At 57.7% G+C, this 16,619-nt stretch overlaps 1 protein-coding gene across 1 annotated transcript in view; it reads right to left on the bottom strand.

Moving 5' to 3' along the window:
* KLHL29 (kelch like family member 29) overlaps nt 1-16,619 on the bottom strand; it is a 300,062-nt gene that overhangs the window by 1,978 nt on the left and 281,465 nt on the right. Inside the window, exons 8-14 of the mRNA XM_028099660.2 lie at nt 10,327-10,529; nt 9,349-9,608; nt 6,754-6,952; nt 6,415-6,597; nt 6,093-6,273; nt 720-913; nt 209-353 (exon numbers count right to left, since the gene is read on the bottom strand). Of these exons, the coding sequence (XP_027955461.2) occupies nt 209-353; nt 720-913; nt 6,093-6,273; nt 6,415-6,597; nt 6,754-6,952; nt 9,349-9,608; nt 10,327-10,529 (1,365 nt within the window). The remainder of the gene's footprint in view (nt 1-208; nt 354-719; nt 914-6,092; nt 6,274-6,414; nt 6,598-6,753; nt 6,953-9,348; nt 9,609-10,326; nt 10,530-16,619) is intronic.

The raw sequence follows: 16,619 nt of genomic DNA, 5'->3' as shown, positions 1-16,619 counted from the left end.
GTGGGGTTTGTGGGCCAAGGGCTGCCCCCGGGCTCTTCCCAGTCTGCCCTGGCCCTCATAGCCACACCTGCGGCCGGTGGGCGCTGCGCCTGGGAATTGCTCTGGTCATCCAATGGCGGGTGGTCATTGTTGTGCTCACACCTGTCCTGCAGCCTTTCCCTCCCTGCCCGCCTCCTTCCCACCCCAGCCGAGTTCCTGCGGCCCTCACCTGCAGAACTGGCGAGAGTGATTCATGTTTGGGCCTGCCTTAATGTTCCCTTTCTCAGGGTCGTAGATGGTGGTGGCTCTGGCATACGCCCCGCCCAGGATGAAAACGAAGCCATTGAGGGTGACGGCGGGAGCGTACTTGTTGTCTGTGAGGAGAGCAGGGCAGGCAGGTCAGGGCATCTCTTCCTGGCCTCCCCCCTCCCCACCCTTTCCTTTGCCAGTAGGCCCTCCAGCAGACGGGCTCTGGCAGGACCGCCAATGTCAGTGGCTAACCCGAGGACAAGGCCCGGGGCCAGGAGGCACCTGGTGCGCGGACTAGCTTGCCCTTTGTCCCGGTAGTGGGGTCTGCAGCTCTGCCCGGCCTGGGGGCTTGCCGCTCCCTCCCAGCCGCCGGACATGGGTCTGCAGAACTGGGCTTAGCTGGCCCTCTGGGCTTGGGATGTTGAGACAAAGCTAATACTGAGGTGGGGATGCTGCACGGGCCCCAGGCTGAGCAGAGAGCTGGCTCTCACCAATCATCGGCGACTCGATAAAGCTCCATGTGTTGGTCTGTGGAACGTAAGACTGTAGGACCCCTGCAGCCCTGCCGGCCTCGTTCACACCACCAAACACGTAGATCTTGCCGCCACACACCGTAGCTGCTGCAGAGTGCACGGCCTTGGGCAGAGGGGCCACAGCCTCCCACTGGTTGGTAATGGTGTCGTACCTGTCGAGAGAGGAGAAAAAGAACTCAGCATCAGTGGTGGGCTTTGTGTGGGGCAGGGCTGACAACCAAGGCAGCGGACATTGGGGGGCACCAACATCTGCTTCCTGCCCTTGGCATCACTGGCATAGCCCAAGATCACACACAGCTGGGGGCACTCGGGTTGAGTCACTAAAGGCCCCCTAGGATCTGGCCCAACCTGGCCCTCTCAGCCTTCCTCCTGAACCTCCATGGGCTCTTTTTTTGCCCGTCGCAACCCCTATGCAGATTCTTGTCTCCATTCCTTTGCTCACATAGGGCTCCCCAGCTTCTAGGCCCCTTCATCCTTCTCTATCCAGCTCATTTCTACCCTTCTGCCCAACAGTGCTGCACTGAGCATCTCCTGTACACCCAGGCTCTGGGCTGGAAACTGGGGAAACAGCAGGTTGGACCAGGGAAGGACAAGAGGAGGTGGGACCAGAAGGAGAGGTGAACTGATGGGGTTCAATCCTTAACTGATGTTGCCATTAAGGAAGGCAGAGTTACCTAGGATGACTCAGGGTCTCAGGCGTGGGGCATCGGAAGGAGGGGGCACTACTCAGGGGACAGGAATTGAGGCTGGGGAGTTTGGAGGAGAGAGATGATTTCAGTTTTATTCATGGGGAGTTTAAAGGACCTGTGGGTAACCAACGGGGGATGTGCGGGGCGCAGCTGATGTGCAGCCTATACATTCCGCTTCAGGATCACTGGCAACGCGATGGAAACAGAAGGTAAGGGAGTTCACAGGCAGTGGGTGGGTGAGAATAAGGCTGAGGACACTCTGGGGGAAACGCCGGCCTTTAAGAGGGGAGCTGAGGGGGCCCTTGGAGGAGTGGCGGCGCTACAGAGGGCACAGCTCCACGGGTGGGGGATGCGGTGGGAAGTCAAGAAGTCCCAAACAGGTTCCTGGCGGTCTTGTCAAGGGCACTTTAAGTGGAATGGAACGTGCAGAGCTATATGTATATCAAGGAGTGAACGGGAAGGAAGGCGGTGGGCATGACAGCTAGAGACTTGACTTGGATGAAACTAAGCTGGGAAAAGGGGCAGAGAAGGTAGAACCTAGAAAGGCATTTGGAGCTAAGAGATGGCTTTCATTGGTGGCATGCTGATAAATGTTTAAAAACAAGCTCCCCAGGGAAAAAGTCCAGCTATGTAGCACTTGCTGATTTCTGTGATGTGACTCCTGTCGGCTGATTTCAAGCTACCAATGGCACATGGCTGAACGTGGCACTAGGAGGAGATGTGCGGCGGCACACCGCTGGACAGAACCCCCACCACATACCGACACAGCGGACACACCTAACCTCCAGAGCACGGACGGTACAGAATATGGTAAAAAAAAAAAAAAAAAAATAGTGATGTGTATTGAGTATGGATTACCTTTGTTTATAATGTAATTTATTTAGTTCTAAGTTTATACACTTTAATTTTTAATAATACCAGTAACTAACAACTGGCTTGCAGAGTTACTAAAAAAGGTAATAGCTCTCAGGAGCCAGTATGAACGAGCTCCAGTACACCGTGGGTTTTGTTTTAATTTTAGGGGGAAAGGTTTACTTGTGTTTATGGGCTGGTAGGAAGGAGCCCAAATGGGTAAGGGAAGGTTAAATACAGATGAAAGAGAGGGGAAAGCTGATAAAGGGAGGCTCCTGGTGGGGGGATGCAGGTTGGATCCAGAGTGGAGAGGGAAGTGGTGTCCATGCGGGCATGAGAGAGGGAGGCAAGGATGGCGTGAGAGTCAGTCCATACTCAGCGGCGATGACATGGAGAGGAGAGACTTCTTGACTGAAGGTGCCACCTGCTCTGTGAAGCAGGAGCCTACGCTGGTGGGATATGGGCATCCGTGGGATAAGAGCCTTGATACGGGAGGAGGAGATGAGAAACACATGCTCTTGAGAGCGGGTGAAACTGAGGACAAGGGCCCTGCAGCACGAAGGATGCAGTAGACGTTGGAGGACTTCAGTCTGTGGTGGGGCCAATCTACGAGATGGTGGGATCTTCTCCACCAGCGTTAAGCCCCCAGGGGTAGGCACGGAGAAGGGGCAGAGTTACAGGATTGAAGAGATCTGTGGCGTATGTATGGCAGGACAAAGTAAGAGCATGGAGAAATGATGGAATGTGAGTACCAGACAAAGCGGGAGAAAAAGTGACTGCAGAAAGCAGCTGGGAGGGACAGACTTGGGATCTAGCAGACTGGCCAAGGAACTGGGAGATCTGACGTCTTCCTGGGCAGCTTGTGGATCTCCGTTCTCAGCGTCTCTGCCAATTGCTCCCGGGGGCTGCTCTTACAAGCACTCACTCTGGACCTCTTACTTGGTGGCCCATCTCCCGCTCACCGCATGGCTCAGTTGCCTGTTCTGGACCCAAGGCGGGGCCTCCACCGTGGGCTGGGTTTTCGCCAGCACACCTTTCCTGGGAAGCACGCAGAGCCCACTCTTCCCCATGAGGCTCCTTGGGGCTCGAGCCATAACAAGGTCATGGCTTAGTGATCCAGAAGATGGCCTCTCTTAGCTGGTGCCCCTGGTTCTGAGACAGGGATGAGGGGGCAGTGGCGAGATGTCCAGCTCTGTGCTTGCAAAGACTCAGGATTTGAGAAGAGGCTGAAGGACCTTACAGGGCAGCAGGGGCTGATTCAATTAAGCCCCGGACGAAGGATATGTGGCTAACAGGCAATGGAGTAAGTGTCTTTTTGGACAGTGTCAGAAGTTCAGATGGCTGTTTTTTAAGCCAATATGGCAGAGATCCAAAGAGCTCCTGTAGAAGGAGCTGGGTGACAGTGGAAGATTATGTGGCTGTTAGTCTTCAGACTTTCGGTATAATGGCACATTCCGCCAAATGCGAATTTCCCGAGAGCTTGTTATTCCAGGTGGCTGATTGCCAAGCCACAAGCCCTCCGTCAGCTCAATCTGTCAGCTTCCTGCTTGAGAAGGATATGCTAATGACATGCAAATGACCCTGTGGAGTGAGGCTCTCTGCTATCATTTATCCGGGAACCACAGCTAGTGCAATATATTGCTATGAAGTATTAGACCCAGTTATTTATATAATGATATAATACAGGTTTGTCTACTGCACTGTTGTTTTAATCTATAATTATATAATCTTGCTCTATTCCTGTAATACAGTAATGTAATATAATTATAATGTACCATATATCTCATTCATTATCAATATAAGAGCAATTTGTACCATTAGTGCTTCCTGGGGAACAAAGCACCCTCGCGTCTGTCCCCATTACCCTGACCTTCTTGTCACCCTGAATTCTCATCATTGCCACCATGTGGTGCAGAAATTACTTGCCCAAAGGGGCTGCGGTTATGTTCCTCGGGAAGCGGTGGGCGTCACCTCCACCCCACCTGTGTGCACGCCACCCAGAGGTCTTCAGGTCTGCGTCCTCTCCCTGCAAGGACAGCCGCCAGATATCAGAGGGCTGAGGAAGGGCTCAGGGCACCTTGCTGTCCTGGACGGCTCCCCCATCTGCTGAGGTTCCCGGTTCCCAGGCTGGTCTTGCTCACATGGTGCCCCAGCTGATATTTCTTAGTGGAACAAAGGCCCAGTCCCCCGGGGAAGGCCAGAGAGGCTGCTACCAGGCCTTGGAGGAGAGCTCCTGAGCCCAAGGGGAGTGGAGCTTCTCCCCCCTCTTGGTGCATTTGATCCTCGAACAAATCCCTGTATTTATCAACAAGTATAAGTTTGCAAAATGAGTAATCAGCATCTTAGGAGATTAAAAATAGCTGACAAAAGCAAGACAGGATGACAGATCTAGCTCAGTTTACTCCTACATAGAAAACCTCCCCTTTTTCATGTGTTTATTATTGGATGACAAACGGCTGGAAGCTGGTGCTTCTGGAAGCCCTGGGACGTAAGGGCCGTGCAGCGGGCCCCACTGAAGGCTGTCAGCATCAGGGCTGACCCAGGTTCAGCTGCAGTGTTAATATCCTCATAATCACACAGGGATTCCCCATTAACTCCAAATCAATATGACAATTAAATGTCGTTACTGAGCCATCTCTGGGCTCCACTTGGGGGAGTTAAAAGCCCACAGTGAACATCCAGAGCTTGTCTCACTCCGAACTATCTTTGCCGTAACATTTGTCAAGTGTCCAATTAGCCACGGAGGGAAAAATACAAATTGAGGGGTACGTGTGGGTCCATAAGCAAAATGCTGTCACATGGGAAGATGTGATTTCTGTGACAGCTGATGACGTGGGCCAAGGGTGGTGGGCAAGCAGGAGGTGAGGACGTGGAGAAAGGGCTCTGGTGATCTGAGCTGCGCCCTCCTGGGTTGGGACTTGGGGCCAGCTCAGCCTAACTTGCCCTCCCTTGGGGGCACTAGTTTCTCCAAAAGCGGGACTGCTCTGAGGCCTCCCCTGGTTGCTGCTGACTCACGAGCCTTCCTGAGTTCTTCCTGTGGCTTCTCCCCCAGGTGTCTGTTCTCGGCAGGAATGGTCTCCAGCTCAAAGGAAAGATGGAGTATCTGCACCCCGCGAAGTGCCCGCCTCAGCCTGTGCTCCCCCTGCCTACACCCGATCCCTACACTCTGTGTGGCCAGTTGTCCGTGGGCCTCAGTGAGGAAGCCAGCCTGGGACTTCCAGCAGAGGGCAGGCTCACAGGCACCGTTCTCCGGCCCATTGCTTTGTATCCCCTTCTGGAGAATTCCAGATGATTGGTCAGACCTGCGTGCAGTGACTGTTCCCCGTGCTGCAAGCAGCTTTCCCGGGATGGGTGGGAAAGAGGGAGGAAGGGGCTCCCCGGTGTGGGACCTCCAAGCTCGGCAGGGACATGGAGGCACAGCGACGGACAAGGCACCCATGTGGGCCATCGGTTGCAGCCTTGCCCTACACCCCCCGCGAGTCTCTGGGCTGGTACTTCCAGGCCCGGGGTGCCTCCTAGCTGCCTGGGCAGGCCAGCCAAGCCCACAGTGCGTCTCTTGCCTTCAGCCTGTCTGACCCCTGAATGGGACAAGAGTGCCCCATCTCAGGGGTGGGGCAGCTCCCATCCTTCCTGTTGCCCTCCCAGCACCCTCAGGCCTCCCTCTTTGCTGTGTTTGAAGAGCCCGCGACTGTCGCCTTATAAATGTCCCGTCTCCGCTTGGCCTCAGCTGGCTTGGTGCTGGGCGGGAGGAGCGACATGATTCTGGCTTTCGAGACCGGGGCTTCATTACCTCTCCACGTGGTCCACGTTGCCTGCCACGCCCAGTCCCCCGAGGGTGTAAATCTTGCCGTCGTAGACGAGGCTATTGTGCCGACAGCGGGGGACCGTCATTCTGGAGACAAGGTTCCAGTTATCGAGCAGGGACATGTAGCACCAGACATCGGCCAGCGTCACCCCCGATTCCATGCCACCTGGAGGCAGTACGGGAGGTCCAGAGAGCAGGCGGGGCGTGAGGAGGGGCCCAAGGCCGGGCTGGCCCAGCCCCAGGGGCAGGAAGAGAAGCCCCTGGGAAGTCTGTGCCCGGCGCCCAGCCCAGCCCCGAGGGGCCTCACCTGAGAGGTAGATGTTGTCCCCGGCACTCACTACGCTGAAGAACTCTCGGTCATAGAAAGGCAGCGAGGCCAGGGGGTACCACTTGTTGTTCTGCGGGTTCCAGCAGGTGACGGCCACCAGGGAGCGCTGGGTCATCCCCACCATCTGACGGCCCCCAACCAGGACGATGACCTCCGCCACACCTGCAGGGACACAGATGCCCAGCCTTCGGACACATCCCAACGCTGTCAGCCTCCGCACCTGGCGCCTCCCGTGGAGGAGCGGGGTGGGGACCACCCAGAGTCGGGCTGACCCCACGGCACCCGCATTTGGGGAGCTCGGGGCCTGTCCCTCAATACCTGCTGAGAGGCGGGGCCGGGTTCGGGGCGTCTGCATCTCCTGGCGGGCGTGGGGCAGCATGTGGTAGCGTTTGGCTTCGTTGACCAGGTCCCGACACGCTTCTGACGACTTGATCAGTTCCTCGTTGTCCACCACGTTGAGTAGATAGCTGGGGTGGATGAAGGGGAGGCGGACCACGGCCAGGAGCTCCGCTGCATACTGCAGGGTCAGGGAGACACAGGGTAGATGAGATTATGCAGATGGAGCCCCCTCTGGCGAGTCGTACTGGGAAGACAGGAAGGACCGGTGTGGTACCGCACGACCCAGGTAACTCCAGTCCGCGTTTGGCTTGAGAGTGTAGACACGGCTCACCCCGGCCTAGACAGTGATGGGGGGGCTCCCATCAGCCAGAGGACAGCAATGGGGGAGGTTGGGTGTGCTGCAGCTGACCCTGGGGCGAACCATCCATCTGCTTCTTCGGCACCTCATTCCTGCCTCCTCCCAGGTCCCCGGCCTTGGCTTCACCCCAGGCTGCGGGGGAACTGAAGTGAGGATCCTGAGCCCTGAAGAGGTGTCCATAGGGCAGGGAGTCAAGAACAGGTGGGAGGGCCCAGGAAGGCTGAGAGTGACCATGAGGCCTGCAAGTCACACCCGTCAGAGTCTGAGTCTCCCCAATGCCTACAAACCCCTTAAGGGGCATCCCACGGCCTCAGATTGGCACCCGGACCCTCTCACCTGCACTGAAGGCTTTGCACGAACTGACTCGAATCCCCTCCTGCCTGGCAAACTCTGCTCACCACTTGGCTTTAGTTTCATGCAACAAATGATTGGTGACACCCTTACTGTGGGAGTGTCAGTAAGACCAGTAAGCCCCAGTCTCTGAGCTTGGGGTGCGCGCAGTACCACGGCAGGTTGGGGGAGGATCCATTCGTAGAAGGCGCTAGTGGGGCCCCGAGGAGCAGTCTGGTTAGGAGTTGTGGGTGTGCAGGGTAGGAGGCTTCCCAGAGCGGACGCTGGCTGAGCTGGGTGCGCAAGGGCTGCAGGTTTCTCCAGGCCTCAGGTGGAGAGGAGGTAGGACGCCCGAAGCACACGCAGAGACATGGGAGCATGAAGGAGAAAGGTGCATCTGGGGAATTCTATGGAGCTGATTCTTGTTGGTGGGGGGGGGGGGGCGTGGTAAGCGGACAGGGGAAGTGACACTGGAGAGGTGAAGGAGACCAGAGCCTGACCGCCCCCTTTGCCTTGCCTGCCAGGGCTGGTGGGCTTTTTCCCGCAGGGTGCGTGACGGAGCTCCCAGGGGGCTTTGGACAAGGACATTACACCATCAGATGTGTTCTTTAGGAAGACTGCTCGCTCGGACTGCGGGGTGGGACTGAATTGGGGATGGAGAAGACAGAAGGCAGGGCAGCCGCTCGGGAGACCCCCTCAGCAATGCCGGTGCAGTGAGGGGCCTGACTGGGGAGAGGAAGTCGGCAAGTGACGGTGGCCTGTGGCCCGACGCACACAGGAGGGATGGGAGGAATCCAGGCTTCTGTTGTGTGTAATGCGCAGAACTGAAGGAAGGGACACAAGCCGTGTCGCTTTGGGGGTGGATGAATCAGAGGGGCTGGGGGATGCTGGCCACAGGTGTGCCGTAGACAATCAAAGACAGAGGGCTGGGCTGGAGACACAGAGGTGGGGCTGTCTGAGCTGACTGGCTGCCTTCCTCCACAAATGAACCTTGCCTCCTCCCCACCTGATCAGAGGACCCTCTCCTCTTCGGCTCAGTGGCCCGGCCAGGGTGGACAGCCAGCCCCACGCTGCTGATCCCAGCGCCTGGCCCATCCTCCCTCCCTTGTGCCACTTCTTGCTCCCCACACAACGAAGTTCCCTTGCCATTTGCCACTCGACTGCCTCGGGGTGTTCTGGGCCCTGGCCTCCCCGACTCTGGCCTCCCCTTTGTGGCTCTCCAGGTGGACTCTGAGCTCTCCTGAGAGCTACCTGTGTCTGCACTAACTCCTGGGGGCCCCTCACACGTTAGAATCAAGGCGGTTCCATTCTGAGTGAGGCCTTCAGCTGGGGTGCGACTGATTTCTGGTGACTCGGATGCCCCTCCTGGGGACCCTGCCCTCCTTTCCTTCTGCCCTGGATTCTGGCTCCAATTTCCCCAGCTGTCCCCTCTGAGGGACCTGCCTTCCCTCCCGTGACGTGTACAGTGGCTTCCCATCTCCAGCACGGTTTCCATTTGGCCCAGGTGCTCCCCACCCTCTCAATAAGCAGAGCCCTGGTGGGGCTGCTCCTGCCGGGTCTGAGCTCACGGGAGCCCCAGGGCACCCGCTTCTCTCTGCAGGCCCTGCGGCCTCTGGCTGGCCTGAGTCTCCTTCTGGTGGAAGGCCAGCCCTGGGAACCCTCTGGTGACTGGCTTCTCACCTCTCCTCCCTCCCTGCACCTCTCTGCGGCCCACAGGAGCCGTTCTGGCCTTCCTCTGCCCAGGCCTACTGGCTCCTACATGCTCCCACTGATGGTCAGAGCAGGCCATCCTGCCACCTCCACCTCCCTTCAGCCTTGCTCCAGATGCCATCCCTGCACGGGGGCCCCAGACCCAGGGGGAAGTGGCGGGCAGGGTGGGGGGCTACCTGTGCACGGGCCACGGGGTCCTTCTTGATCCACTTGATGACAGTCTCATATACGAGCTCCTCGGCCTTGGTGTTGAGGCTGTCATTGGAAATGTAGGCGATGAAGTCATCCTTGGAGATGCTGAGGATCTCCTCCTGGGCTGCCACCTCAGGGAAGATCTGCAGCGCGAAGGCCTTGGCCATGTGGTAGAGCTCGCTGCACTGCATGGCCTCAGCCATGGCCAGTACCCCCAGGCAGTTGCTGGCCGTCAGCTGCTTCTCTGGAGGCAAGAGCACAGGACCACTGACCACAGGGCCCTGGAAGTGTGGCCCTCTGTTCCTATCGCCTGACACTCTGGATCCCTCTCTGAGCCCATGTCCTTGTGACCTGCCTTCAGCCTCCGGGTCCCCACAAGACCGTTTCCGGTGTCCCTGGAACTGTGGATCCACCCTCGGGGTTTTCCTCTGCCCCGTCTCACACTGCCTCCCCCAGGGCCTCCCTCTGCTCCTGCAGGTCCTGGCAGAAAGATGGAGAGTGTGAGGTATGGAGCGTCAGTGCGGGGCTTGGAGCTTCCTCGTGGCTGTGGGCCTCAGAGCTTGGGCCTGGGCTGGGGGCGAGGGTCACGCGGAGACTGACCATGTCTTCTCTGTGACAGGCTCCCACTTTAGGGTCGCACCAGCAGTAGCACCCCTCATATGCCCACCCGCCACCTCCCACGGGCCTCAGCCTCACCCAACCTGGCCTCAAGGCCTGACAACAGTCTTGCCAGCTCTGCTGAGGCCTGGCTAATGGTTATTCTAGCCTGGACGTGCCCAGGTCTGTGCCGGTGCCTACAGTTATCCGAAGTTTCCTCTTCAAACTGCCTTGTGAGATCCAGCGGCACCCTGAGGCGTACACATAGCCTTTCCCCCTCTAGATCCTGGCTATTTTCAAACTCTGGGGCCCATCGGGGCTGTTCCCCTCATGCGGCGACCCACGCGCCCCCGCCCTGGACTCACCGAGAAAGGACACACAGACTTTGCAGAAGGTGTGGAACTGGAACTTGCTGGCCGCCTCCAGCAGCGTCTTGGCGTTGGCTGAGTCGATGACCAGTGAGCCTGTGTAGACGAACTCCAGCAGCAGCTCGAGGACGTCGGCCTGCAGGTTGGACAGGACGAGCTCCAGCTTCTCCCGGCCGCACTGGCTGCCATCTTGCACCGACCTAGGCACAGAGACCAGGGTGTCCCTTACCTGCCCGGCTGCGGCCACGGCGCCGCCTCCTCACAGGGCTAGATCTCCCTGCACGCCTCGGTCACGCCCTTCATTTTAGGACTCAAGGGACACAGCAATGACACACCTGAACCTAACGACCTGACACAGGATCTGAAAGAGAAGAGTCTGACCAGAGACGCCCAAAAGAACAGAAAACCCTGCTTATCACTACTTGGCATGTCCATGCAAAAAAAGATGCAAATCAAAAAGCATGAGCTGTGGATGGGGACGAGGACCAGGACTGGCCTCAAAGGGAAACAATACGGTTCCGCCCTGCGGTTGGCTCCCGCATCTCGGCCACACGCGGCCAGCAGGTCCCGGCCCGGGGAGGGGGGCCCCCTGCCCCCGGCTGCCTCCACGGTGGGGGGAGCCGCCTGTGTGACTGAGGCTCCCACCCGGCTGTGAACACAGCCAATCCGGAGACGCCCCTCGATCGCCCCAAGCTGTCCCGGAACCCTGAGTCCAACCCCACCTACTTCCCAAAACATATTGTTTCCTTTTAGGCATGGAAAGGAAGCCCTTCATGACATTGCTTTGAAACTGAGGACGAGACGAGATAGACGGACAGAATGGTTAGAGCTGGGGGGAGGGGAAGGGGACAACCGAGGACTTCCGCCACAGATAGCCAGCAGCCATGACCTGGGACCTGGCCCGGGGCGGGGCCCTCCTGCCACATGGAGCACGGGGTCAGAGGTCAGAGTGGCCTGCGTGTAGAGTGTGCATCGGGCTTGTGAACTGGGGGAGCAGGGGAGGGACACAAATATATAAATATGTTCGTATCTGGTGTCTACAGAAATACGAAACCATTGCAAAGGCTCCTAAGGCCTGGCAGCCGCGCCCTAAAGCTGGACCTGGAAGGAAACAGATAAGATGAAGCAAGAATCACACCAGTACAGAAGTGACCAGGAGGAAAGACACCCAGAGCGTTAAGAGTCAGGAGGCAGGTTTTTCAGAGGTGATTGGCTTGGCACCCCATCTCCACCACTCTGACCAGTCCTGCATGGAGCCTGCTCCTGCCCGAGGCTGGGCAATGACCTCTGCCAACTCTCCACTCCTGAGGAGGCCAGGGGGCAAGACTGGTGACTTGTGGCTGGTCCCTCGGGCGCTCCTGTGGCTGGCACTGGGGGTGTGGAGGTGTCCAGCAGCTACAGCCCCCAAGAGAGGCTGACTCCTGTGCGGGTAGGGAGCTAGAGGACCTGCGTGCCCCAGCCCTGCCACCAACAGGCGGGCCACCTTGCCTCTTGGGCCCTCAGTCTCCTCTTCTGCAAAACAAGAGGATTGAACTGCATGAAGTCTAAAGTCCCGTGGAGAGTTTATGTGATAGAGGCTGGAAAACGTGCTCGCTTCGGCAGCACATATACTAAAATTGGAGGCTGGAAAACACCTTGCCCAGGAGACTGCTCTACCCAGCAGAACCTGAAATGCTCCCACGAGAGCAACGTTCTCCACAATCTGGCCACCAAGGGCTTTTAAAGCACCAATATGATGGGGCCAGGGAACAGAGGAAGCTGTGACTTCATTCAGGGCTCCCCTCCCCACAGAATGGCTCATGTCACCGGGGCCCGCGGGGGCCCTGCCTCCAGGCTTGGAGGGAAAGCGGAGCGGGAACTGTGCTGGCTAAGCCGAGGGTCTGAGCAGAGCCCCTTCTCAAACCCATAGACATACACGGTGTGTGTGACTTTTCAAGTGACTTAACACACCGAGTCCTCTGCTGTCGGGATAGATTTTCATGCCTGGATAACTTTGTTAAGTATAAAAATAGTTCATTATGTGATCACTTGAAAGCACAGAAATCTAACAGCCCAGGCCTCAGGGGCCATCTGGTCCACCTCTTCCTCGGGCTTTGCCGTCTCTGCCTTCATTCCTACATGCTGCTGCCTAGCCTTTCCTCCTGCCCTTCGTGCTCTGCAGAGGTCCCGCTAGGCCACGGCCAGGGCAGGGCCTGTGGGCCAAAGTCAGGCTGCTCACATTCTCCCAAGGCCCCCCCAGCCACTGCTGCCTCCACTTCGGGCTGGCCCTCCTGTCCACCTACGTTTCTTCAGCAGAGATCATCCTGCTCAGTGAAGGGCTGGGGTGGACTTGAGCTGCGCGCGCACACACACACACACACACGCGCACACACACACACACTGGAGTGCATGTGACACATGACCCTGAGGACCCCCAGTATCATCACCCTGTGGGGAGGGGTGTTGGGCAGATGGAAGGCCAGGGGAGCCCACGGCCCTGAGTGTGGGGTCGGATGGGATGTGTGTGGCTGTTCTTGTGGGAGATGCTTGTCCTGCCCAGAGTCTGAGCCAGGGAGAGGGTCCTGGGGACAGGGTGGTGACTGCATGGCCAAGGAGGCACATGGGGTGTCAACCATCACAAGTGCTGTCCAGGGTTGGCGAGGACCACTCTCCCTATGATGCACAGCTATCTCTGCTTGTTCAGGACCCTGTGAGAAGATCCCATGGAAAGCTGGGGGCTGCTGGGCCAAGGACATTCAGGGAGTGGGTGGAGGCCCCTGGGGCCAGATGCTGCGCTGTGGGCACAATGACCATTCCCCTTGGTTATGGAGGAATACTTGGGAACGTGATGGAGGCTTTGCTGGGTGGCTGAGTTCAAGATCCGTAGGAGGTGAGGCCCCAGGCTGTGAGGCCTTGTATAGCTCATCTGCACATATGTGTTCATTGTCCACACAGCTTTGGGGCCGAGGGAGGCTGGTGGTAACTCTCCATCACTGACCATCAGACGGTCTTGGGACTGGACCTCAGTGATCCTTAGGTCTCTTCCCTATGAGCAGGGATCCCCTGGGAGGCACTGTCCATGATGGGTGGCCCTGGTCACCGATGGGGAGCTGTGTCTTCCACAGATGACTTTTCGGTCCCTGTCCTAAGCTGGCTCTTGGGGTCCAAGCATCCTGTTCCACTTAGCAGCATGGAGCACTGGGAGCTGCTGGGCAGTCTGGGTCCTGACATGATCTCGGAGGGGGGTGAAGCAGGGCAGGAATGGGCAGTGGTAGCCTTGTCAGGTTGGACCATGAATCTAACACTGGGGATGGGCGTGTGGGGCAGGCCGGTGCTGCCCAGCCCACACAGGACCTGTGGGTTCTGTTAGAAGACCCAAACTGCCTAGGCTCATCTTCTCACAGGGTATGGGACACAGCATTTGCTTGACAGACCTGGGTCTGTGGATGTGCCAGGAATGCCTCATCCCCAATATTAGATCACGTGAGATGCCACCACCAGCAATTTGCTCACCTGGATCAGAATTGCCCTCTCCAGACTTTAGTCTCTCATCTGCCCCTCACACACCTCAGTAATCAGATGCTTGCATTTTGCAAGTTCGGTCTGGAATAATGGTGGGGGAACCATGGAGCAGTAGTGGGTGGGGGGGGCAGTCATGGAGTGGGTGGTGAATATGGGTGGCATCCTGACCTGTTCAGGAGGATGACCCCACTCTTCCGATGTGATTCCCACCCCACTGCATGCCTAGGAGCTCAGGCTTCAGGGCTCAAACATGGCACGCGTGAGCCTCACTGGGTCCCAAGGACTTTCACAGCTCAGGCGGGCCCTGGCCCATCCGTGGTGATTTGGCCATGGATCTGACTCACGTTGTTCTGCTGGCCTTCAAGATGGGTGAGTCTCTCCTTTTATTATCTGGTCTTCCAGCCACACCTGTCTCTTCTACCAGGAAAGGGGGACGGTCAGACTGCCACCCACAAATGCCCAGCTTCACAGGGAAGGAGGGGAAAGGTGGTGTATGGCTTGCCTATTATCTGTTGGGCAACCCTACATCCAGGATCTGTGCCACTCAATTAGGTAGATCCCTTTGGCTTCCCCCAAAAGAATGATGGAAAAACCCAGAGCCTACACACGGGGCTTGTGAAAATCAACTTGGACAAATCAATATGTCCATCTATTTTCATTTACTATAAAAAGTGAATAGAGTTAAAATGTGTCATTGGCTCCAAAAGACTTGGTGGGATGGGGCTTTTGGCTGGAAGGTAGAATGCCAGGTCTCTGTCCCATTTGGTGTGATGAGGGGGCAGCTCTCCTCTGGGGCGTGACATTTTCTCCCACACCCTGGCCCACACCCAGGCTTGGGGGCCATGTTCAGAAGTTCGGGCAGGGAGGGCAGTACCTCTGCTCTCTCTGAAGGACGACCCCTGTCCTCTCTGATGGGACCTGTAGGCTGCCCGGCCAGAGAGGGTAGCCAATGCCTCCCATGGCACCAACCATCCCTGAGGGCTCCTCGGCTCCTGGGGATAAGTGAAGGAACCTCCTCATGGCCTCCCAAAAGTCCAGGGCAACCCAGGTCCTGCTCAGCAGGGTTGAGAAGTGACTCTGGACTTTGGAGGCTATAACCCCCAAATGCCACTAGCTCTAGTCTGCTCAAAATGTCCTTCCTCCTTCCTGAAGCCCAGGGCTCAGCCCACTGAATCGTGCTGGGGTCCCCCTCCAGCCTGGAGGCAGGTGGGGTGCAGTGATGGTGCGGCACTATCCCTCGCACCGTCCGAAGACAAAGCCACAGCTTCTCTCCCTGCTGCGCTTTCAGCCCTGATTGTCACAGGGACTCAGATGGGGCGACAAAGGGGAGGTGAGGAAGCCCGGGGGTCTCAATACGGCTCTGCCTTTCCCGATGGCCTCCCGGAGCCTCCTCCGTGCTCCTCACTCCAGGGACACGGCCTGTTCCTGGGTAAGGGGGCAAGTGGCCTCAGCCTAGGTACCTGTTTCACGTGGGACTTGTGTCTCCTCTTGGGCAGATCCAGTGGCCAGTTTACGAGTGTTTCCAACAGATACACAAGGGCGCATGTGCACACACACTCAAACTCTGCATCCTTTTTCCTTGCCTCTCTGTCCATACTGTCAACCCCGAGTTTCACTTTCTTTCCGTCTAGACTTCATGCACAAATAAGGACTACCTTTTTGTTCTTCTCTGGGTTAGCAAATGGATGGTAAGAGCACGAGCTTAGGAGTCAGACCTCAATTCCCATCCCAGACGTACTGGTTACTTAAAACCCTCTGGGCCTCAATTTCTTCATCTGTAAAGTGGGGATACTAATGCTACCTGCTTTTCAGGGTTAGTGGGAGGATTTTCAGGATGACATTAGACATTTCTACGATGTGGGCTGGGTCTTGACCCCATCAGCGGAAAAAGAAGAGTTTGAAACGAAATAAGGGAAGGCTATGGAGAGAAGCTGTTGCAGCCACACCAAAGGTACACACACACGTGAGGGCAGAGTGTGTGGACAGAGTGGGGGTCGGCCTGGGGCCTGGCGAACAGGCGCTGCGGGCAGGACATCTGCCTGGCCCTGGGGCTCACGGGCAGCTGAGCTGGTCAGGAGAGGACGCCGGGAGACCGGGCTCTCCCGCTCACTGCCTGTTGTCCTTATGAAACACACATCTGACCACGGCACCTCCGGGCTGAAAGCAAAGGCCCGCGGGCCGGCTCTGGCCTCCTGCGCTGGCCTCCTTCCCTGCATCGCCACCTTGCGCGTGGCCCCCCAGTGATGCTGAATCACGTGCTGGGCCTTGACACCCCTGCTGTCCCTGACCGCCCCTCTTCCCACAGTTGGGCGTTCTGCCTGGGGGCCTCTAAACCCCATTTCTGTGCTCAGTCTGCTCTCCTGCTCCTACTTCTTTACTGTTCCCCTCATCAGGCTGTGGCCTTCCTCAGGGCAGAGACCTGTCTCGTCCAGGGTTTCCTATGGGAGGGGCTCCTGCTTGTGTGCTGGGCTAAAAGGGCCGAATGACTTTGATTGCCCCATGTCTGTCCTGTGGTGCCAGGTGAGGGTGTCCACACCGGGGGTGTGGCGGGGGGCTGCAGTGGTGACCACGTGGCCAGCCCCAGGCTGCAGGTGGGCAGGAGCCCCGCCTGAGCCCCCAGGTCTGCGGGTTGGGGGACGGCAGTGGGTCACCGGCCCTGACGGTGCTCACAGAGGCCCCCAGGAAAGGAAGGACCAGGGCACAGACTGTCCCTCCTCCCTCTGGTTCTTTAGTGCAGCTGCCAGAGAGCGAAGCCTCTGCTGCAGGTTCAGTTCTCCTGCTGGGCCATC

Source organism: Eumetopias jubatus, unplaced genomic scaffold, assembly GCF_037043125.1.
Source record: "Eumetopias jubatus isolate StellerSeaLion01/CBP00866 unplaced genomic scaffold, mEumJub1_p1.0 scaffold_9, whole genome shotgun sequence".
NCBI classification, from domain to species: domain Eukaryota; kingdom Metazoa; phylum Chordata; class Mammalia; order Carnivora; family Otariidae; genus Eumetopias; species Eumetopias jubatus.
Note: the sequence above shows the minus strand (reverse complement) of the source record. Positions and strands in the feature narration are given on the sequence as shown.